The sequence below is a fragment of the Nelumbo lutea genome, chromosome 2 (assembly GCF_056320005.1).
Source record: "Nelumbo lutea isolate HS-2025 chromosome 2, American lotus-T2T, whole genome shotgun sequence".
In the NCBI taxonomy this organism is placed as follows: Eukaryota; Viridiplantae; Streptophyta; class Magnoliopsida; order Proteales; family Nelumbonaceae; genus Nelumbo; species Nelumbo lutea.
In genome coordinates, this window is record NC_142685.1 from 12,144,395 (window position 1) to 12,169,194 (window position 24,800).

General features: G+C 42.2%; 1 protein-coding gene and 1 long non-coding RNA gene across 2 annotated transcripts; one reads left to right on the forward strand and one right to left on the reverse strand.

Moving 5' to 3' along the window:
* Window positions 1-11,169: 11,169 nt before the first annotated feature.
* Window positions 11,170-13,249, forward strand: LOC148868600 (uncharacterized). The gene is made up of 2 exons (XM_088968329.1): window positions 11,170-12,367; window positions 12,497-13,249. The coding sequence occupies exons 1-2, from the start codon at window positions 11,517-11,519 to the stop codon at window positions 13,134-13,136; spliced, it is 1,491 nt and encodes a 496-aa protein (XP_088824455.1). The 5' UTR covers window positions 11,170-11,516; the 3' UTR covers window positions 13,137-13,249.
* Window positions 13,250-14,410: 1,161 nt separating this feature from the next.
* LOC148868601 (uncharacterized) lies at window positions 14,411-16,745 on the reverse strand. The gene is made up of 2 exons (XR_016106881.1): window positions 16,551-16,745; window positions 14,411-14,672 (listed from the first exon to the last, which is right to left on the reverse strand). It is a non-coding gene; the product is annotated as an uncharacterized LOC148868601 (long non-coding RNA).
* Between the last annotated feature and the right edge of the window lie 8,055 nt (window positions 16,746-24,800).

The following is a 24,800-nucleotide window of genomic DNA, read 5'->3' on the forward strand; positions in this document are numbered from 1 at the left end:
AGAATCGCTGCAGATGACCAAGTGTTTTGCCTTAACCTTTCACGCTAGGTCCAGCCCGGCGATCAATGCTTCGTACTCTGCCTCGTTGTTGGATGCCGCGAACTCAAAGCGTAGTGCGTATTCTAATTTTGTGCTGCCCAGGCCGCACAAGATTATTCCAGCTCCGCTGCCTTGCCGATTCGAGGAACCGTCCACGTGAAGGATCTAGGGCTCCTCATCCCAGTTCGCGCTTTGCCTGACCAGGAGAGATGCCACACTGGCTGCTACTTCACAGGGTTCGGACTCTACGGGCTCAGGAGCTCCGGGTTCGCTGCAACTGGGGACCTCGGGCTCGACCTGTGGGGCTTCGTGGCTGAAAGTGCACTCGGTGATAAAATCTGCCAAAGCTTGGGCCTTGATAGCGGTTCTCGGTTTGTACTGGAGGTCGTACTCGCTGAGTTCGATGGCCCATTTCGTCAGTCGACCGGAGACTTCGGGTTTGAGTAAAACTTGTCTAAGAGGCTTGTCAGTTACGACGATGACGGTGTGAGCCTGGAAGTACGGGTGGAGTTTACGAGCTGCTATTACTAGGGCATATGCTAGTTTTTCTATCTCCGGGTACCTTGCCTCTGCTCCCTGCAAAATTTTACTAACATAATATATGGGTCATTGGACCCGGTCTGTTTCCTTTATTAGTACCGAACTGACCGCCTCGTCGCTCGCCGAGAGGTACAGTTTTAAGACCTCGCCCACCTCAGGCCGGGCTAAGGTTGGCACACTAGCGAGGTAACCTTTTAGTTCGTCGAACGCGAACTGGCAGTCCTGGGTCCACTCGAACCCTTTGCCTTTGACTGCCTTGAAAAAGGGTAGGCAGCGGTCTGCTGACTTAGACAAGAAGCGGCTTAGAGCGGCTATGTGGCCGTTTAGCCTCTAAACCTTTTTACTTTCTGAGGTGGTTTCATATTTAGAATGGCTTTTATTTTGTCCGAGTTTGACTCAATACCGCGCCGATTGACAATGTAGCCTAGGAACTTGCCCGAGGTGATGCCGAAGACACTTGTTGGGATTCAATTTCATGCTAAACTGACGCAGGATTTGGAAAACAGAATCTAAGTCTTGTATTAACTCTTGTGAAAACTGAGTCTTGACGATCATGTCGTCTACATAGCACTCTATCTTCGTACCCATCAGGGGCCGAAATAGCTTATTTACAAGTCTTTGGAAAGTTGCCCCGACATTTTTTAGTCCGAAGGGCATGAATTTGTAGCAATACAGGCCGAACTCGGTTATGAAGCTGGTTTTTTCCTCATCGGATGGGTCCATCCTAACTTGGTTGTAGCCCGAGTAAGCGTTCAGGAAGCTGAGCAACTTGTTTCCCGAGGTCGCGTCCACTAGGCGGTCAATTCTGGGGAGGGGGAAGCAATCTTTCGGGCAAGCTTGGTTCATGTCGGTATAGTCGACGCACATGCGCCACTTGCCGCTTGCCTTTTTTACCAACACCGGGTTGGCCACCCAACTTGGGTAGTGGACTTCCCTTATGAAGTTTGCTGCGAGGAGCTTCTCAACCTCCTCGTCGACCGCTCTCCAGCGTTCTGGGGCTAAGTTGCGTTTCTTCTGTCTAACGGGTCTGACTACAGGGTTAGTATTAAGTTTGTGAGTTATCAGTCCGGGGCTAATGCCAGGCATATCGGCCACGGACTAGGCAAAAATATCTAAATTTTGAAGTAAAAAACTCACCAGTTCGGCTCGTAAGGGGTCTTCGATGGAAGCTCCGATGCTTAGTGTGCGAGCTGGGTCCATAGCTAAAGTCGGGATTGCGACTGTTTCCTCCGTGGGTGAAGCTCGCTCCTCACCTTGCTCCACCGGCCACTCCAGTTCGAGGTCGTCGGCCGCCTTGGTTTTTCCCTTTAGGGCGGCAACGTAGCACTTGTGGGACTCGAGCTGGTCGCCCCGCGCTACCCCTATACCGAAGTCCGTAGGGAACTTCATGGCCAAATAGTAGGTGGAGGCCGCCGCCCGTAGGATATGCGTGATCGACCGCCCTATTATGGCATTGTATGGGGAGGGGGTCGCGACTACCAGGAAATCATGGTTGAGTATGACCGCACAAGGCCATGTGCCGACTTCCACAGGGACAATTACTTTTCCGAGGGGCCTGACTTCCTCTCCGCTGAAACCTACCAGGGGAGTGTTCGCAGGCTTCAGCTCGCTCCTCTTTAACTGCAGCTGGTCAAATGCTGATTTGAAGAGGATGTCCGCTGAGCTACCCGAATCTACGAGTACACGCCTGACCTCGAAGTCGCTAATCCTTAACTTAATGACAAGCGCGTCATCATGGGGGTAGTGGACTCCTCGCGCGTCGTCCTCCGTGAAAAAGATTGGTTCTTCGGTCTTTGGTCTCTTTGGGGGGTTCCGTTCTTCGAGGGCCGCTTCGCGAACTGAAGTCCGGGCTGCTGCCGAGGTACACCCCGCTACCACCGAACATTCCACTATTACATGGATGGTTCCCTGAACTGGCCTCTCTTCTGGAGGCTACTTCTGCAACGGTTCGGCAGGTCTGTTGCTAGACTCGGGGGCATCCTTTTCGTGCTCCCTTTGCCGACATGCTTTATTGTTATTGCTGTGCTGTACAAAGTTTCTCAAGTATCCGCGACGGATGAGTCCCTCTATCTCGTCCCGGAGGTTATTACACTGTTCGGTGCTATGACCATGGTCTCTATGGAAACTACAATACAAATTCTTGTTTCTCTCGTTCGGATTTCCTTTTAGGCGAGGTGGCCACTTAACGTACGGAGCATCTTTGATCGTCATTAAGATCTCTGTCCGCCTCGTATTTAATGGCGTGTAGTCCGTCCGAACTGCTAGGGGGCCCGGAAGGACTGGTTCGGCTTCGGCTCCCGGGTCGGGTTTTTTCTATTCACCAGGTTGGAGAGCTCGCCTTCTCTCTTTCTTTTCTCGTTCCCGCATTCGGTTCGTTGGTTGATTTCTTCCTCTGTCCTCATGAACTTATCCGTGAGTTTGAGGAATTCGGTCACGGTCGCGGGCTGGTTGGCCACCATGTGCCATTTGAACTCTTTGTGCGTCACCCCTCTTTTGGCTGCCGCGAGCTGCACTGCGGGGTCCAACCGCGGTATTTGCAAGCATGCTTCGTTGAACCGCTTGATGTAGCCCCGAATAGATTCTCCTTCTCTTTGGACCACTCCGAAGATGCTTTCCTCTGTTCTGGGGCACCTTTGGCTGGTGACGAAGTGTGTGGTGAAGACTTGCACGAACTGGGCCCAGCACTTTATTGACCCGGGGGCCAGGTTCCTGTACCAAGTGCGGGCTACCCCCTTGAGGGTGGTGGTAAAGGCCACGCACATGCACGATTCGCTAGCCCTGGCGAGGTGCATTTGCGACTGAAAGGCGTCAACGTGGTCGTTGGGGTTGAAGGACCCGTCGTACTTGTCCAGAGGTGGGAGCTTGAAGTCTCTGGGTAAGGGGACCACCAGGAGTTCCGATGCGAGGGGGGGAAGGAACGGAGAGAGCCGGGGCAGCCCCTACCTCGTCCGAGCTCGTGTCTTTGCCTCTGAATTCCGACAAGGCACGGGTGGCGGTTTGGCGACTTCGTCGTCGCCTTCGCCGTTGAGCGGGCCTTGTGCTGGCGCTGCTGGCCTCCGTGTTACCGAGCTCAATGGGCCCGGAGTGCTGGTAGTCTGCCGCCAGGACGCTGAATCGGTTTTCGGTGAGCCGGAGCTCGGGCTTGGAGCGCCGGGGTGCCGACCTCGCGGGCGAGGTTCCCGACCCACCTGCAGGTTGCGAGGCGGGGATGACATTTTTCTCTCTTCGGCCTGGGGACGAGGCCTAACTGTTGGGGTGGTTCTGGGGCCGGGAGGCCTTCGCCTGGCGGGGGCGCCCATCCTGCGGGGAGGCCTTGACCGGCCTCGGAGCGGGGTGGCGAGCTGGAAGTAGTGGTTGGTTCAGTGGCAGTTGGGGGAACTGCTGTTGATAGTGATACTGGGAGATGTTGTGCAGCACTTGGTGCTGGTGAAGCTGGTGTTGCTGGAACTGTTGCATTTGGGTTTGCATTGCTCGCATGCACTGCATCAGGTCCTCCAATCAGTTTTGGCTAGCTGTTAGGGGGACGACAGTTGGTTCAGTGAAGGTTGTCTCAATGGGGAGAGGAAAGGGGACGCTTGTGGTAGGAGGGTTTACGGGTGCCACTGCTTGTGGCGTGTTCAAGATGGGGATCCCATCCGCCGAAAGGGGGATGGTGAACTGTCCAACGCACACTACGGGGACCTGAAGTTGCTTCCCGGTGGCGTTTGTCTCCGTGCCACGTCCGGTGTTGTTGGAGGAGGCCATGAGTGTTGGGTTTTTTGAAGAAAAAAGGGGGTATCGAAGTTTTGAGGGAGGCTTTTTGAAGCGTTTCCCACAAACGGCGCCAATTGATGAAGCGCGATCCGGCTGGTCTTAGCTGTCCGCTGCCATGCTTCCGAACGGGGTAGCAGGGAACCTGAAACGGAGGAGATGGGAAAACTCCGGGGGGAACTCGGTGTAGAGGCTCCGAAGCTCAAGTTAGAATCCTTCAAAAGCAAGGTAATACCAGATAGCGCAAAGTTTGCATACCTCCGTTGTCGGTGGGCAGGGGGCTCTTATAGTCACTTCGTGTACTCGTCCCAAGGCCCTTGTCAGATCGGGTATGATTACCCTTGTGCTTGTCAATTCGGCCGTCGTCCTTTCTGCTGAGACAGATCCGTCACTGCCTAACCGTCTAACTGGAGATGACGGCATCAGTGGTGGTGGCAGGTGACCGTTTAGAGTGCTGCTGCCAAACGTCAGATCCCAAGTCAGTCAGGCGTGGCGCCCTCGGGCATGGACTTCCCCAATGTCAGGCATGGTATGACTTGTTTGGCTTTGGTGCCCAGAAGGTGATGCGAAGTGCTGAGCGAGGCGGTCTTGAGCTCGGAGGTATCTATAGGGCAGGTTAGTTCGGTGAAGTGTATCCCGAGCTATTACAAGGTGGGTCAGTTCGGCGAAGTGTATCTCGACCTGTTACAAGGTGGGTCAGTTCGGCGAAGTGTATCCCGAGCTGGTACAAGTGGGTCAGTTCGGCGAAGTGTATCCCGAGCTATTACAAGGTGGGTCAGTTCGGCGAAGTGTATCCCGAACTGTTACAAGGTGGGTCAGTTCGACGAAATGTACCCCGAGCTGTTACAAGGGTCAGTTCGGCGAAGTGTGTCCCCTTGTTCCCGCCTAGGCTTGACCCCTTTTGCCGAGCAATTGTTTCTGCCACGTGTCACATGAGAGAGGTCAGGCCAAATGGACCATTATGGACTTTGAGTTGCGGCATTGCCTCACCTATGAGAGAGAGAGAGAGAGAGAGAGAGAGAGAGAGAGAGAGAGAGAGAGAGAGAGAGAGAGAGAAAAGGAAGAACGGGTCAACGAAAGGGCACTACCATTCTAGGGTTTTGAGTTTCATATCATCCCTCGTCCCCCATCCTCGTCGGAGAAAGAAATTCCCCTCCATCCCTGACCCCGACGGGAAAGAGACCCGAATCCCCGACTTGAGAGAGATTCCGGATTTACGACTTGTGAGTAGATTCAGATCTGCAATCTGTTTGAGATTGCATCGAGAGATTTCAAAAATCAGAACGATGCTTTGAGATTTCAAAAATCAGAAATCAAAAGCATCGAGAGAGAGGGAGGACCATTACGGGCTTTGAGTTGCGGCATTGCCTCACCTGGAGAGAGAGAGAGAGAGAGAGAGAGAGAGAGAGAGAGAGAGAGAGAGAGAGAGAGAGAGAGAGAAGGAAGAACGGGTCAACGAAAGAAGAAGAGTAGGGCACTACCATACTAGGGTTTTGAGTTTCAGATCATCCCCCGTCCCCGATCCTCGTCGGAGAAAGAAATTCCCCTCCGTCCCTGACCCCAACGGGAAAGAGATCCGAATCCCCGACTTGAGAGAGATTCCGGATTTGCGACTTGTGAGTAGATTCAGATCTGTAATCTGTTTGAGATTTCAAAAATCAAAAATCAAAAGTGATGGAGCGCGATCCGGCTGGTCTTAGCTGTCCGCTGCCTTGCTTCCGAACGGGGTCGCAGGGAACCTGAAACGCAGGAGATGGGAAAGCTCCAGGGGAACTCGGTGTAGAGGCTCCGAAGCTCAAGTTAGAATCCTTCAAAAGCAAGGTAATACCAGATAGCGCAAAGTTTGCATACCCCCGTTGTCGGGGGGCAGGGGGCTCTTATAGTCACTTCGTGTACTCGTCCCGAGGCCCTTGTCAGATCGGGTATGATTACCCTTGTGCTTGTCAATTCGGCCGTCGTCCTTTCTGCTGAGATAGAACCGTCACTGCCTAACCGTCTAACTGGAGATGGCGGCGTCAGTGGTGGTGGCAGGTGACCGTTTAGAGTGCTGCTGCCAAACGTCAGACCTGATCGGGTAGGGTTGGATTGATTTATTGAGGTTTTTCCAACCGACCCGACCTGATCGGGTTACTTGAGATGGAAATCGAAACTGACCCAATGTTAAGCAAAATCGACCTAGTCAGTTTGAGTCGGGTTGGGTTAGTTTGGTCTCTAAGTTCATCCATGCCCCCCATGGCCACCTAGTTTTCTGAAAATATATTTAAAGCTGAAATATATACTTTTTTATATATATATATATATATATATAAACAAAAATATACATACAAATATATTGGAATATATATTTTCTGGAAATACATATCTAACACATTTCATAATATATATTTTTTAGATATAGATATCGGAATATATATTTTCAGATATTTTAGTTTTTAGTTAAGTAGGAACTAAATCGGTTCGGTGTGGGTCGGTTTCAGTTTTCACACAAAAAAACTGAAACCGTCCCGAACCATCGATTTATGAATTTATACAACCCAAAACTGGCCGGTGCTGATGAAAACCCGATCGACTTGGGTTGGGCCGGTCTGGGTTGGGCCTTCTTATGAACAACCCTATTAATCAATGCCTGGGTGGGGCGGGGATTGCATCCCCACCCTTGTCCCTGTCCCCGATCGAGGATTCAATGTTAGCCCCATCCCCGACCCCGACCTTGCCAAAACACTCCATATCCGGCCCCACCGGGTCAGGGAGCCCGGGTACCCATCGGTGACGAGGAAAATTGCCATCCGCCCAAAGCAAGTATCGCCATTATATAGTAAATATCTTTTTAGAATTAATTATTATGTGAAGCAAAATAGTATAAAAAAGGCATGAAAAAATAATTTTTTTAGTTTTTATTATTAAAATACTGAGAATAGAAAACGGATTCAAGAAAAATGAAGGTTCGTATTATTTTTTATTAATTTTGTTTTTTCTAAAAGCAGTTTTTCTTGGTAATTGATTTGAGACTTTGTGGTTGTAACTTGTAACTTTTGAAAAAAGGAAATTTAGTACGAAGGTTTTACTACAATATCCTTAAATGGCATAGAGAGATTAAAACTGTATTTCTTTTTAATAATTTTCCCAAAGAAAATCCTAGAATTTGTTTTTCCCACAAAGTTACTTCTCAGTTGGCAACATTCAAATTTGTAATACAAATCGGGCTCCCATGCCCAACTAGAATCGTTGAACCCCAACCCTAACCCTTACCCCAGATTCAGCTGGGATTGGCCAAATTTCGTTTAGTCCAAACCTGATGCAGGATATATTCTTTTTGAGTCAAAGAATTAATCAGTAAGGTGAACGAGTTTCAACATAATTACATATATAAAACAGATTGTGGAAAACTCGTAACCAATCTACTGGTATCATGAAACTGGTAAGCAATTAGATGGTATTGATCAGTGGTTCATATATAGATTTTTACATTTTTTTTTGGTAATTAGATTCACCCGTTTATATAATATTCACATATAGAAATATGTGCACATGTTATTGTCCAAAGGCCTTAATCCTAAACCCAACTTAATGTTGAATTTGGTTCATAATTTTAGCCCTATCCCTAACTCAATCATTATGGCTGTGTTTGGTTTAAAAGAAAATATAGAAAAATTTAACAATCTTATACCCAAACATAGCCTATGAAATTGTGAGTTACGAACTTGTACCCAATATCCATCACTACAATGTACGACCCCCAAATATTAGGACACTTGTATATCTATCTATATAAATTGGGTTCAGTTCTCACAAGACCACGTTCACACTATTCACAGTCTCATTATAGCCTGGGAATATCTCCCATGAAGAAAAACATACAAGTACGGAGATGTTCCTAATGCCAAAGCTGTGAGAACAGTATGAGCACGGTCTTGTGAGGATTGAAACTAATGTTATATCTATACTATATAAAGTAAATAATTGTCTTGATTTTGGTGTTTATCAAAGTTAAATTTGATTACAATGTTAGAAAATGCCCTTGCACTAGTACTATATGAAGCATCATTACACTAATATCATATTAATCAACACTAAATATTTGCATGCATACCTATCAAGAGGAGATGTTCCTAATATGCGGGTGGGAGTAGACCTGTTCATGGGCCGGCCTGGCCCTCGGATGGGCTTGAACAGATATATGGGCCCGTGGGCTTAACCTCGGGCTAAAAAGCCCAGCCCACAATAAATTCGAGCCGGGCTCAGGATTTGCCAAAATAGCCCGGCCTAGCCCAACCTATAATTAAACCTAAAAACCCTAGTTGAATACCCCTCTTTTTTTTCACATCTTTCCCTTATTTTTCTAGCCGAACCCTTCTTCTCCACATCCTTTTTCCCTTCTTTATATTCTTTTTTTAATGTAAATAAATTTTGAATTTATATTCTTTTTAATGTAAATAAATTCTAATTTATATTAATTATTGAATAGGAAAAATTCTAATTTTTTTTATTAGCTCAGGCTCGGGCTTCAGGCTTTTTATCAGGGTCAGGCTCGGGCCCAAATTGTAGGCCCGTTGGTTGGGCCAGGCTCAGGCTCGGGCTCGGGCCTAACATATTTCCATTAATAAAGAGTAAAAGCCCAGCCTGGCCTGACCCATGAACAGGTCTAGGTGGGAGGCGCTGTGGGGCGCCAATCTGTTCTCGGTTATATAGATGCCACTCAACAAAGCTTACCCAAGGTCAAGCTCTTTTCGTCAATATAATTGGTTGTCCCATGCAAGCTTTTAAGCATAGAATCCGATTCTTTGAGTGTCATTCAAGGCCAATCACTGGAGTTTTTCGTCTCCTCTCCCACTTTCCCATTGACATGAGATTGGGGTTAAGGGTGTCAATAGACTGATTTTGGAGTAGACCCCAATCCAAAATCAATTTGGATGGATTGGATTGACCAACAAGACATTTTAGATTGGATTAATCCAGTGGAAAATATTTATTAAATTGGATTGGACCTGGTATGTTCGTAACAAATTTATATTGGATTGGTTTGGATTAAGCCAATATCTGGTCCATTGAAACCAATCTAAATAAATTGAACGGTCTTAAGTTGAAACCAATCTAAACACACACACACACACACACACACACATATATATATATATATATATATATATATATATATATATATATATATATATATACACATATATATATATATATGTAAAGAGAGAGAGAGAGAGAAAGAGAGTGACCGGGCTTAAATTGAAATCAATCTAAATCAAAATGAATTTAAATAAATTGAACGGTCCAAACATTGAATTGGACCAGTCCAACTTGGTCCAAAACATTTATTGCATTGGATTAAACCTTATCCATTTATAATGAATTTACATTAGACTGGGATCGGATTGGACCAAATCCAATCCAATTGACACCACGATCCCCATGATAGGTAGGTTATATTCAACATTTTCCAAATTACCTTATTTAAATTGCAGTCATAACATTGAACCATCCGATTCAATTGGAGATAAAGAGGAAAAACGGAAAGAAATGCTTGAAGCTCGAATCCAATTGAATCTTTAAAACGTGAATCGTTGTGCCCCAGTTAACAGTTAAGAGCTACTATGTGCCGAAAACTTCAAAGAGGTTTGACGTTTTACACTGTCAAACCCAAGGTGATGGTAGCAAGGATGGGTGGAGTATGCTTCAACTTTAAGAGATCCTTGCTAAGTAAGGTCTGTTTGGTGTTTTAGTCTTTTTCTGTTTAGTTAGAAAAAGATTTCATCATCAAAAAATGATGTCCTGAAAAGACGTACAAAACCCGCATCGTGCAGAAAAACAAACCTTAAACAAATAGTCTTCAGACTATTAAAATCTTAATATATCATGCTTTTTCTGTCAGATATACCGGAAAATCTTAAAAAAAATGCCAAACGACACCCAATTAAATGGATTTAGACTACTTCGAGGTTAAGGCTTAGTTAAGCATATATACCTAAGTTAGGCGCGGGTTCTTCTACAGAAATATTAATAAAAATGGTCAAGACTCAGACTTCGATGAAAATCCTCCCAAACGTGTGATGTTTGGTTTCCAGCGTTTTCAGCCAAATCATGGAAAAACAGGGGGAGGGAGGGCTCATCAAGTTCGACTGGATGATGGGTCAAATTCTCCATCATTTTCGTCTTCTCTTTCTGGGTGCGTGGAGAATCGTCCCTTCTCATCCCTTTCTTGGTTCAGCCTTATCTTACCTAAAGAGAACCATATAATTACTGACAAGTATTAATTCAGCTAATTGTTAATATAATCGATCCATGTTCCAAAACAAAAATCAAATTAGCAGTAGCGGTCAGATAATAATCGTATGGAAAGCTTTCATTTGTTCTTTCTCACCTCTGCGTTTAGAATTAGAAATATATCAACCTTAACACAATAGGGACCGGATAGGCCGGAGACAAAACCATACACAGCAGAGAGAGAGAAGAACCTATCACGAGTGAATACGCAAATGTTCTATATACATGAGTCTTACATGAGATCCATACCTTATATATATATTTACTCGTGTTAGGTTGTGTATAGTTTTGTTTCCAACCAATCCACTTGTCCAGACTCAGGACAAAGATGCAAAAAAAAAAAAGTCATTCACAGTAATACAAAATACCATACCTGCAGCTGCAGCATTTTACAACAGTACACGTGACAATTTACAAATCACAACGGGTACTGTTGTAAAAGGGAGTCTGGCTTTGCATTTTGAGTAAGGCTCAGTTTGGAAGGAGTACAACAAATACGTCTTCTTCCAAACTGAGCTTAAGGGGCAAACGGATTGGTTGAAAAAAAGAGGGAGTGTGGGGCCCTTCGCCCTTGTAACTAGCCACTTGTCTTATTCCCAGAGTTTTCATTGGTACGTGGACTAGTGTTGTCAGCACAAAACATAGAAGCTCCCCCAGTACAAGAGAATTTCATTACCTTTTGGCATGGGGTAGTTTCTTTTAGATCCTTCCCACCTAATGGCTAATGAGACTACTCATTCAGACGTTACTTGCAGGGAACTAACCAATAGATTATATATGTGCAAGCTTATCTTTTTGACTTGTTTTCCTCTCAAGAATCTTCACTGTACTACTTCTTCATTCACTTTTTCAGGTCCTTAAATATTAACCCCACAGCTTACGATAACAGGTGCTTAAACACCACACCAGAGTTCGCCATGGCTTTTTGCTGCATTCCTGATGTATGGTCCTGGATTCATAACCTCCCACCCATCACCCAATGGAGATTAAACTCCACCTCCATTTGCATCTGCTCCTCATCAAGATCAACCCAACCATCCCTCCATCTCTCCATAACCAGAAACCTTCATGGTTCATTTGTTTCCTTCTCTATTGTTGCGGATTTCAAACTTCCCGTCTCTCTCTGGACCTCAAAATCATTTAAACTAAGCACCAAGCCACTAGAGTCATTAGACGAGGAGATCGTTTTCAATCTGTTCTTCAATATCATTAATGCCTTCCTCAGCTATGGCCCCAACAAGAGCAACTCCTTTGTCAACATCCCTACATTAGGAACCGTTGGCAATTTCAAGGACATCTTCAATCTTGCTTTCCTCTCTCTCACCTTCCTTATATGCATCTATGAAGCCCCCGGAGATCTCAGATCAGGATACCTCAACTCCCTAAGGAATAACTTGAGCAGCTCACAGTCGAAGGAAGCATCCAAGCTACTCATGAGGCTCCTAGGCCCCAACTTAGAAGAGCAATGGATGCGATCACTAAACCTTGCCATAACTAATTGGATCATAGAGCTGAAGGAGCCCCGTCACACACTCAGGACACCGTCGCCCTTGTTTTCCTACGCAATCTCAACAGTCGGGCTATGGAAAGTCCAATTATATTGTCCCGTTGTTGCCATGATGAAAGTAGAAAATTCAAGCAACAATTCGGATGAACGGTTGCAATTCTCGCTCAAGTATCACCAGCTAGAGGGTGTGATCCAGTTTGGTTACAAGGTCATAGCTCGAGAAAAGTGGGTTGACGTGATGGTGAGCGTCGATAACATAAGGTTAGTTAATATCTATGGAGTTGTGTGCATGAGATGAGCTGAGGAGAAGTCTGATCAAATCATATAGAGTCCGGGTGCGGGTGGGTGTTTGATTTTTCTAATGTTGTTTTTGGCTTTTAATTTTAACAGATGTGATGTGATCCAGCTGGTGCCTGAGACCCTAATGGCGGAGAGAGGAGCTGGAGCAGCTGAAAAATATTTTCCTTCGCGGGTATCCTTGCAACTCACCCCAACTTTCCAACCCCATGTATTATCCGTAACGGTGAGCAAATCATCAGATAACCCAACACGAGAGATTGGCCTAGAGAAGACAATTGAAGCTGGATTTGATCCCCCGAACTCTTACCTGGGACTAAAAGTTTCGGTCGCAGAGACTGTGACATTGAGCATGAAGCCATGGAAATTTGAGCAATCTGTGCATGGAAGCAGTGCAAATTTGAATTGGTTCCTCCATGGCAGCATAGACGGACGAGAAGTTTCGTCTAAAAAGCCTTCACTGTTGGAATTGGTGCAGCCCAGGGCTTGGTTCAAGGACCGGTATTCCAGCGCCAATCGGCCTTTTACCAGGCAAGGAGGAGTGGTTTTTGCAGGGGATGAGTATGGAGAGAGCGTGAGGTGGAAGTTAGATAGAAGGGCCATAGGGAAGACCTTGGAATGGGAGATTAAAGGGTCTATATGGTTAACTTATTGGCCAAATAAATACAGGACATTTTATAGTGAAGCTAGGAAATTGGAGTTTAGAGAGATCCTCCACCATCTTCCTATCTAATCTAAAGCTATAAATAATCCTGCCCAGCCCTGACACTATATTATTGTAGTATATATACAAATATTGGTAGAAATAATGTTGCCTGTAACGTAGCTTTTCTGAATTTTCTTCTCCACTCGGCTCCTTCTGTCATTTTAATGTCTGGGCGATTGCATAGCCCTAGCCCCTAGCCCAACAAGAAGGTAAACCACTAGCGGTTGGGGTAACACATGAACATGGAAAAGATCAAAACCCCGTCACGATCTCATACAATCATGGAAAATGACACCAAAAATTACATCCAAGTGCTAATAGACTTGCTCTTTAGTTTAGAATTGGCCCGGTTCTAGTCATCAAAATAAAAAAGAAAATTTGGCCCGTTTCAAGCACAGATTCTTCCGTGCGACAAACAATTGACAAAACACCTTCAAATGAGCCCTGTATATGCATCTAATAACATGACTCACTGAGCCCAACAACAAGGTAAACCCTTTCTCAACTGGGTTTAAGTTTAACCAAGTAAAACATAAAAAATTGGTGCAAATATGTGCAAGGGAATGGAAATCACTCATATGTGAGTGTGATTAGTTGAGAGGACTAGTTTGGTAATTTTATCTGAAGCAAAATAACCAGCTTGTGGATTTTATACTTGCCTAGGCGCGTAAATACGAGCAAATGCCACTCCATGCAAAGCCCTCCAATCGCGCCACCAAGTGACCAGATATCCCTCATCTTCAACTTCAAGAGAAAGCCGCACAAAGCTAGGAAACAACATATCTGGTCGGCGTTTTCTTTAACCGGGATTGATAATAATGAATATACCACGAAGGGAGTGAAAACAGAGTAGCTTAGGCTTGGACACAGATGACAGATGTTTACATAGTATAGCACACAAACCGAAATTTTTTATGAGAAGGGTTTCTCTTGCCAACCCAGTTCATTCATGGTAACAGGTGGGAACAGGGGTGGCAGTAAAAGTCAGGGTACACAAAATCTAACCCTACCGTCTATGACCTCTAATGCCACAAAGTAAGGAAGACTATAACTGTGGCTACCCGCACAACAAAAGCAGCCACCAAAGACTAGGGAAAATAGTTTCATTCTTTTAATGCTTTTGTTTCTTCTGAAACAGGACAATTTTCTTTGCGGAAGGTTGCATAAAGCATGTGTAAGGGAATAATATTTAAAATCTACATATGTTAAAAGAGTTGAGTCATCTTATGTTTTGTTCTACAGGTGTCCTTATGGAAACAAAATTCAGGATTACCTATATGAGGCAGCAATATAACCAATACTTAAAAATGAAAAAAAAAGGATGAATTAAAGGATGTTACTGGCACAATTAGGTTCTACAATTCCCTGCAACTCGACGTGTTCATTACAAAAGATACCATAATATCATTTGTTGCTTCTCCACAACAATTATGATACCAGATTAATGGATTGCTATAGAGTTGCTTCTAGAAATGTCATTTAGTCTGTAAAGATTTCAGAAAACACACACCAGAAGTTCTACAGAATTTAGAATGTGGATCCATTCCATCCAAAGTCAGAACCCTGCACAATAGAAAGTAATAGAGAGTATCACTAAAGCTTTATGGTAGCACAAAATGGAATGGAATGGTACCCAATAAAAGTTCTAACGTTAGAAGGAAATGATCATTTGAGGGGGTGCCTAGAAACTTGTGAAAGCTGATAAAAATTCCATTCATGGTTTCAAACAGTAAAAGGTTATTTACATTATCTAATGCTAATGTAAAGCATGCAAACACTGTGCATATTCTTGACTTTGATGGGCCTAAACAAACAGGAAAAATGCAATGAGAACAAAAGATGGTCTATGATGACCCAATGGTGGGAAAAGTAGATAAATTCAATAACTTGCCTTGGTGTCATAGAATTTGAGAAAAATCGTGACTTAGGAACGGACAACTTAGTTTCAAGGATTGTCGCATTTGCAGCACTCAGTTTCTTGTTTACTTCAGGATTTAGGCCCCCAATAGATACCAGCTCACCATAAGCTGTTGGTTGCTCAGTCCCACCAAACGACGTGGAACTTTGACTCAGGTAAATTAAGATAGCATTACAAGCAAACAAAAGTGCATGCCCACAAACATTCAAACAAGCATATACACATATCACAGTTACAAACAAAATTTTGAAAATGCCAACATAGATAATGCAAGGTAGACTGTTAGCCAAGTCAAATTATACTTTCACAACACCATCTGTCAGTCATGCAAACACGAGGCAAATGAGAATAACTGCTGCTTCAGATTCAGCATTTAGATGCCAACCTCCCTTGGTAGTGAAGTCAGTGTTATGATACCACAAAACTAAAAACTGAGCTTATATGTCATCTCATCTCCACTAATAAATAAGCCAAGTGATGCCTACGAAATACCCAGGAGCATTTATGCTTCCACCGGCCAGGTCATGCCCTGCCCCCTGGGTGGGCTATGCAGCCAAGGTAAGTAACACCTAGCAGCAAGGTATAGAGGATCAAGGTAATAGCATCATGTGTTCTTTTATGATTTGTGTTTTCCCTTAAGCTCAGTTTGGAAGGAGTGCAAGTACAAATATGTAGAGTACAAAACCTTGTATTTTGTATGTATTTGCCCTGTGCATATCTGTATTTGTAATCTTTCCAAACTGAGCCTAATTATACAATTGATGATACAATTGTAAATTAAAATGCAATAAAATCATTGGATTGAATTGTTGTGGTCTGGGGGAAGAGCTACCAAAAGAAAGAAAAATTAAAACAAAACCAAGAGCAAAATGACAATGGATTGAAAGAAGAAATACCTCCAACCATATGCCTCAATTAACTTGGGCGCTTCTTTCTTATTTTAAATATGAATTTATGAGCTATTGCCCAGATTTACCGAGACATTTGGTTGTTTTATGATCGAGGATACCAGACACTTGACTACTCCACCAACCACAAACAACCATATAGTTTACCAGATTACCAATACTCAGTTTTTATTTTTTTAATGCATTAAGCTCCTAATGCAGGCACAAATACCTCTTTCTCTCAAAGTGAGAACCGGTAAAAAATTCCAATTCCTGAGCTAATGCAATCGTTTAACCTCAAATATAAGGCGCATTGCCTCCAGAAGAACAGCAGGCATCTCAGCCCAATCTACTGAATTATATATGGGCATTGCGCAAAAAAACAATCATTTAATGGCAGGTACGTCCCGATAAGAGAGAGATAAGAGGTGCTTTCACAATTTACATGCGCATAATACTAATTAAAAAAATCCATTCCTTAATAACAAATTTTCAAGAACTCCAAAATATATAGAAGGAAACTTACATTAAAATAGAGGATAATATTGAAATTTCAGGATTTGCATAACACATGAAAACCGAAAGGAAAAAGAAAAAATAGATAGAAAGATTAGAGAAAGAGATGGAGAGACTTACGGCCTCTGGTTTTCCGATAATCTTAGCGACGGACTTAGTGGCCTCAGAAAGAATGGAGGAAGTGCCGACCCCATCCAGGCTTATGTTGGTGGACAAGTTCAGGCAAGGCATAGTTTTCTTCTTCCTGAACTAACAACTAAAACCCTCGACCCTTTCTCTCTACCTCTCTCAATCTCTCACTCCACACACACACACACAGTCACACCACGCAGATGACGAGGGAACCATCCGTTTTGTTTGTCTAAACATTCTAGATACTCAAGCTCTCGAGCCTCGACAATCGAGAGAGGGTGCTTTGGTTAATTATCGAAAAAGCCCCTCTTTCCTAAAGAAAATTACGACCGAGCTCCCTCGCGGACCAACGACATACAGAGTGATACAGGGATGGCATCATGGGCCTTATCGCTTCAAGGCGTAGTTGGGGGCCTTGGGTATAATGCCCACCCGAAGGCTTAATCGTTGGTGTGTTAACTGGTTTGTTCGGCTGTTGACGCGGAATCGAATCTTGCAACTAATAATTTAGGGAAAAATGGGTTAAGGGGAACTTATTAATGGTGCATGGTGTAATAAGTTTTCGCATTTAAGTATTAAATAAAATAATAATTATAAATATTTTATATTTCATATAAAAATTAATTTAGAGGAAAAGAAATAACTTAGTTGATTTGAACATTATATTTAGAATAATAAAAAAATTTTCACTTGATTTATTTAAAAGAAACTAAGAACTTGATTAGTCTTTTCTTTATTTTGTATTGAACTATCTTAAAACACTATGAAAAACTAACATTATTTGATTTGCCTTATTAGTTTTCCATTTTTACTTTTTTATTTGGTCCATGAAATGTTTTTCCTACATATTTTAGATTATATAATACATAATTTTTTTTTGCATTAAATCACTAATTAACTATTGATATTTGAGGCTTACACATTTTTACACCTCATTCTAACAAAGCTTAAGCCTCGCATCAAGGCATATGTCTCACACCTAAGAACTTAAGCCTTTTAAAACGATGATCATGGCAACTAAAAAAAGGCATCGGGTGGGTTCAGGGCTCTGATCCTGATTTAGAGATGAATCCTTGTCTTTGACCCCGATTTCCATCAAAGATAAAAATTGTCCTCAATTTTCAATTCCCAACATAGGCAAATTCTCGATAGGGACCCAAACCCTTGAATTTTTTTAATTAACAAGATTTTTGAAAAATAAATTTAATTAACTCTATGCCCCACCAAAACAATCTCCATCCTCAACCTAATGAAGTTTGATGAGGGTAAAAATGACACACCAATCATTCATTGCCACATGGACATCCAGAGCCACTTAAAATCACCTTGACATCTTACGTGGCAGGACCTTGGGAGAATGCTCTTCAGTAGTTCAGTTTATGCCGCCCAAGTACAATTGACATCGGTTGAAAGCAGATCGACAAGAGCGACCAAGAAGGACGACAACCACCTCGGATCACTTATGCAAAATCCGGAAATTGCAACCTGGCGAATTACCTGGCCTCGTAAAGACCTATCAACATGGTTTGCCCACCTTGATCCATTCGAGCCACTTAATGACCTCACCTCAAGATACATAGAGAGCATGCTACTTAGGCACATCCCACCCTGTATTAGGAGTATCTCCCGTACTTATATGTTATTATTTATGGAAAATATTGCAATACACAGTGGAACGTGCCTATAAAATCGTTGTAAGACGCCCGGAGCAGATCCTAATTCCTTTAACACGTGCAACTAAAGGATAGATATGTAAGGTGACTTTAAAAATCAAGGCAAACATCCTATATAATAATGTCACGAAAGGACACATGAAACGTATATATAAGTAAAGAGTCAAAATATAATTTAATATCATTTTAACAAAGATTCAAAGTTTAACTTTTATAATCATTACTAAAACAAGACAACTACTTTATATATATGACAGATAGATCAATTCATCCAACCTAATGCACACGTGTCATGTGAATAGGGATTATATCTCTACCTACAAAATACTACCACCTTGTATTTGGAACATCTTTGTATGAATAACGAGAGATATTTCCAATGCATGTCACTAGTGTTATGTGGAAAGAGATTGATGAGGGCGGATTTAGCCTTCCAATGATATTGTAATATATGGCATCTCGGAACAATTAGGTGACATCCGGAATCACTTAAGCAATAACTTGTCTTAGCCAAGTTGATGGTGTCCAACCTAGCGGCCTGGCACGGGCGCCGACCTAGCAGCCTGGCCCAAGCGTGAACTGGTGGCCTGGCACAGGCACCAACTTGGCGGTTTGGCACAGGTGCCCACCTGGCGGCCTGGCATGGGCGCCGACCTGGCGTCCTGGCATAGGCGCCGACCTAGCAACTTGCGAGACGTGCTCACTGACAAATTAGGCGTGCATATCCTAACACTCCCATGATCCTTGGAAGTTGGCCCATGTGCCGAACAATCTAGAGGGTGGTCAACGTGCATGGCGGTTGCCTCAAGGAATCTCGGACCACTTAGACGACTTCTCGAAAATCTCGGATGCGATGCGTGAAGCCCACGCCAAACTATGCCTATATAAAGGCACCAACCCCAATGACATAGGGGGGCAAGTAAGCATATTCTAGCTCTCATACTTTGTGATTTTTAGCTCGCAATCTACTATGATAGTATTGATTTAAGCATCGGAACGACCTCGTCGGGTTAGCCACCTCGGGTCCTCTGACATTGGTTCCTTGCAGCTCTCTAAAGAACTATGAAGCTCAACAATCAATCCAACTCGCCACCAGGCAGCTCGACACCTAATAGGCAGCTCGGCCCAGTCAGTTTGGCACCTAACCTGCCTAGGTAGGGATAATTCGGCATCTAACCTACCCAGCTCGGCCTGGCCAACCCGGCATCCAGGTCCTCATCCAACAAAAATTCTTCACTTCGGCCTCTGAATCATCGACCACTTGGAAGCAGACCAAATGATAAGATACTTAACACAAAAAATTGGTACTTCACCAAAAATTGATTCATCAGAAATGTTATAAATTTGAATAAAATTAGAGAAATGCTTTGTAGGAAATAGCAAACCAGGTTCTAGACATTCATATCCCAACATACTTTGGATCCGCTACTCACAAAATGTTTCCACATCCCTATTCACAGAATACCACCGTTGTATTGAGAACAATGCACAACTGTAATGTTCTGTCTATCGGAATGTGGGAAGCAATTGTGAGTAGCAGATCCTAGCCCATCAAAACCACAACTAGAAAAGTCAAAATGGTTTGGGCCTTGGGGAGTTAAACCCATCAGAAGAATTGTCTCTCAAGTCGGCCCATTCTGCCTTATTATTGAATGGGAAGAGAATATAAGGCCAAATAAAGGGCTGAAAACCTGCTGGAATGGTGGATCAAAATGATAATTTGAAAAAAAACAAGTTTTTAATGTGATATTTAGTCTGAATTTGAAAGGAGTACAAATAATACAAAATATAAGGTTTTGCACTATATATATTTGTACGGTTTTCTACAGTTGAATAGGGAGATCCAACTTATTTGCACTCCACATATTCAAGGTTTTGCACTTCACATATTTGTATGTGCACTCCGCTATTCCCCGTTACTGGAATAGTGGAATACCAGAAATTTTCTTTTGAAACTTACTAAAAGCAATCTAAATCTCTTGTTGAATGTTACTGCATTTTCTACAGTTGTTTGGATAACACAGAAATTTTCTATTGAAAACCTAAATCTCATTTAAAAAAAAAAAAAGAAAATCCTAGGAAATTGCATCATGTCATCAAACCAGGTCAATCCACCAATCTGACCAACTTAAATTAACACAGCACATTGATAAAAAAAATCATTGAGAGTACTAACTATCAAAAAAGAAAAAAAAAAAATCACTGAGAGTACTTTTCTTTTCCTACTTAGTTCTTTTATAAAGCATGATAATTTGATTGGTCTGTCCAACTTGGGATATCTAAATCGGTAACCTGCCTGATCAAATTATCAAAAAGCTTAAAAAGGAGTAGAGACTAGAGAGAATGTATTGGGGTGGGGGGATCAGGAAAGGTTGCCTGGACCTCCATCAATGGTTCTGTATCAAACAAGTAGCAGGAATTCATTGTAGATAATGCATGATTTGGCAATAGCTCCCATTGCTTCTTTTATCATACAATTCAGTTGTCGCTATAACGAATCTACCATGACCCAAAAAATTACAGTGAATTTCTCGATAATTTGTACATATTAATGTGAAATTAAACAATATTAATTATTTTTTTCTTTTTGTTTTTCACAACAGTCCAACTGTACATGCCTCAAATTTGGTAGGTACCAAACAACCCACTGTAGTTACCCTCAGCCCAACACTTAAAACTAATTAACAAGGTTAATTAACATCATATTTGTAAACACAACTTGACATCAATCAATTTCGTTTTTACATGGAAAGAGACAAAAGTAATTTGGAATCCAATCAAAGAAAATGGTAAAGGCAAGTTATAAATGCTTAAATAAACCCAACACATTCCAATCTAGCTTCGGCTTCTACTCCATATAAGTTAATAAAAAATTAAATTAGATTCTTAGAGATCATCAAGAAGACCAAAACCTTAGATATTAAATGTCTAGGCAAATTACTATAAGTGCTCCAACAGTATTAGATCTACAACCATGGGAGCATGCAAGGAAGAGAAAAATCATTTCCAACACTGTATGCGACCTAAAAACATAAAAATGTATTCTCAAATACAATGATTGATAGATTTGAGAACAAAAACAAAATTGAAGTAAGATATCACCGGTGGAAGTGTAGATGCACTAAGGGGAAGTCCATTCTGGATAAATGATATGAACATGAAGAAAAGAACCATAAAAATGGAATGTTAATGGCTATACTTCCAGGTCGAAGGAAAATGAAATATATCTAATAATATCTGAACTTAAATGGTGAAGCTTTAAGCTCACATTTGAGCCTGGTTGCGATGAGGAAGGCAGGAGCTCAAATCTAGATATGGATTTTAGATATCTTGACTACACAAAGAAGTTGCTGATGACATATATCAAACATGCCACCGAGTCGAACTTGATCGAGGTCTGTAGGAAGTTGCGACAACGAACACAAATGGTTAGCTTGTCTCCCACAATTGTTTAAGACAATGGAGCTTGCTTGGAAAAATCGAAGTAACATTTGCCCTCAATATCGATGCATTTTTGTGCAGATTTGTTCCAATCTTCATTACATTTTTACATTCTTTCCAAATGCTCGCAAATCTGACTTGGGATGCAAATTTGTGCTGAAGCGAAATTTATACCTCTTCCAAGCACAGCCTTAAGGGAAAAGACAAATAAAAAAGATCTTCAACAATAGGTCGTACAGACCTCCTCAAATTATCCCAAATGCATCGGAAAGTCTAAGAGAGAATAAGGAATCTAACCTCGTGAGAGAAAACCACAAGACAACTAGAACCAAAAAGATAAAATGGATACCACCGAGAGAAAATGATCTTGAAATTAATTTTTATGCTTGCTTGTAGGTGCAGCGGCAGAATCCACAAAGGCGAGTGCAAAAAGGTAGTCATGGGCTAATAGAATTACACCGTTATATCAGATTCGAATAAGGGTATATTCGAATCTCTAATCTGGCATTGTTTACGTCGGATCTAATCCGATCTATCAGATTTGATAGGACTCGATTTGAATTTGAATCTCGTTGATGAGTTGGTTTTTTGGATCTGATTCGATCTGACTTGTTTTCTTTAAAAATTAATAAACTATTAAAAGAAAATTAAAATATACTAATTTAAATAAAATAAAAATAAAAAATACAAGTATTTTTAATTATTTTTGTCATATATATACATTTTTTATAAATAAATAAATAACACATATATTTAATATCCCACAAATTAGGAAGGTGTATAATAGGAAATTACAATTAAGAAAGTGTATATCCCCTGAATTAGGAAGGTGTATAATATCTTGATTAGATAGAAAGGTGCATAATATCTTGCTAGACTTTCCTTTTTCCTTTACTTTCTTTTTCTTTTACTTACTATTTTTCTGCCCACAACTTGTATATATAGTGTGGCCTTCGGCCCCTCTTGTATATGTTTTTCAAGAGAAAGAATTTCTCTTTGTTCTTCTCCTCCTTTGAATTATAGTCTTATGGTTTTATCAGTTGTTTCTTAGTTATTTTTCCCTTTCGTGGTTTTCTTATGGTATCAGAGCAGTGGTGAGAGAATGGCTTTCTTATGGAAGAAAGAGAGAATGAAAAGGTCTATAAATTTTTAATGGGCCTTGATGATCGTTATGGTACTGTTAGATCAAACATTATAAGCATGGACTCACTCGTTGCTTTGCCATGATATCAAGAGAAGAGTTACAATTAAAGGCAGGGCAGCGCGAAGATCCAAGGGTACAAGCTGCTGCCTTTGCAAGCCAAGGTAAATTAGATCAAAGGGATCAAACAAGAGAAGGGTGAGACTTTGTTGATTTACCCGTAGTCTGTACTCACTACAAGAGACCTGGACATGACAAATCCCGCTGCTTTGAAATCATCGGGTACCCGGAACATTGGAAGAATCGAAATGGAGGTAAAGTAGGCCATGGTCGAGGACGAGGGAATGGAAATCGTGGAGGCAAAGGAGCTACGACCAATGCCATTCAAGGCCGAGCAGGTGTTGTCACTGAAGAAGTGGGAGCATCAAACAACACTATACAGATGTCGTCCCTCATGCAAGCCCAACTTGATCGTTTAATGCCTCTATTGGGTACATGTGATTCAGAAAACGTGATCCATGATGCACTATCTGGTAAGAAATATCCATTGGTTCACTTATCAAATTGGATTATTGATAATGGTGCATCACACCACGTTTCTAGTAATCTTAAAGTTTTCGAGAATGTTCGAGAGGCTGAAAGGGACGAAAGAGTCATCATCCCAAATGGGGATTCTTTGAAAGTGAATAAAATAGGGGACATCATGATTAACAGAAATATCAAATTAAAGGATGTTCTTTATGTTCTAGATTTTAAATGTAATTTGACATCTTCAAGAAAGTTAAGTGAGGATATGGATTGTGCTATTACTTACTATTTGAATGTTTGTGTGATACAGGACTCCACCCGGCGGACGCTGGTTGGACTAGGTGATCTCAAGGATGGTCTGTATTATCTACGAAACACACATAGTGCTCTTGCAATGGCCGCCAAGAAGAATACAGGGGAATTATGGCACAAGCATCTAGGACATCTTTCTGAGAAAAATTTATCGTACTTATCTGGAGTATGTGGTTTTGACCGTAACGGTGGTTATATTGAGTATTGTGATATATGCCATCGTGCAAAACAGACACGAATTCCTTTTCCTTTAAGCGACAATAAAGATTCGCGTGCATTTGAATTAGTACATTGTGACTTATGGGGTCGGTATCATACTCCATCTCTCTCAGGAGCCCATTATTTCTAAACCATCGTGGATGATTTTACATGTACTACATGAGTATATCTTTTGCATGATAAATCAGAAACTCAAAGGGTCTTTATGTCATTTTATGCTATGGTTAGGAAACAATTTGGGGTCGATATCAAGATAGTTCGTAGTGACAATGGAACATAATTCTTTGGGACTCTCAACGAATTTTTCCTCAGCCAAGGAATCATTCATCAAACCTCTTGCATTGGGACACCACAACAAAATGGGAGAGTAGAAAGGAAGCACCAACACATCCTCAATGTGGCAAAAGTTTTACGCTTCCAAGCCAATTTACCTTTGAAGTTTTGGGGGGAATGTGTTATGGCAGCAGTTCATCTAATTAACTACACTCCAAGCAGTGTGTTGGGAGGTCGCACACCATTTGAAGTGTTGTTTGGAAAAATACCCAATTATTCTCACATTAAGGTTTTTGGGTTCCTTGCGTATGCCAAAAGGCAAGGCATTGAAAATGATAAGTTTGGAGAACGTGCCAAGAAGTGTATTTTCTGGTTTCCCATATGGAAAGAAAGGATGGAAAATATATAATTTGGAGAAATGAGATATCTTCACATTCCGAGATGTACATTTCTATGAGGAAGTCTTTCCTTTCAACAACAATGAGGCAGTCAGAGGAGAACGACTCCCAAGTAAGGGGGAGCATGTGATTATAGAAGATGAAAACGAGCCATTTATGGATAAGATTCTTGTTGGGGCTAATGGCAACCAGCATATAGGTGCAAATGAGGAAGGGGTCCACACAACTAATGAGGAAACAAATTCAGAAGAAC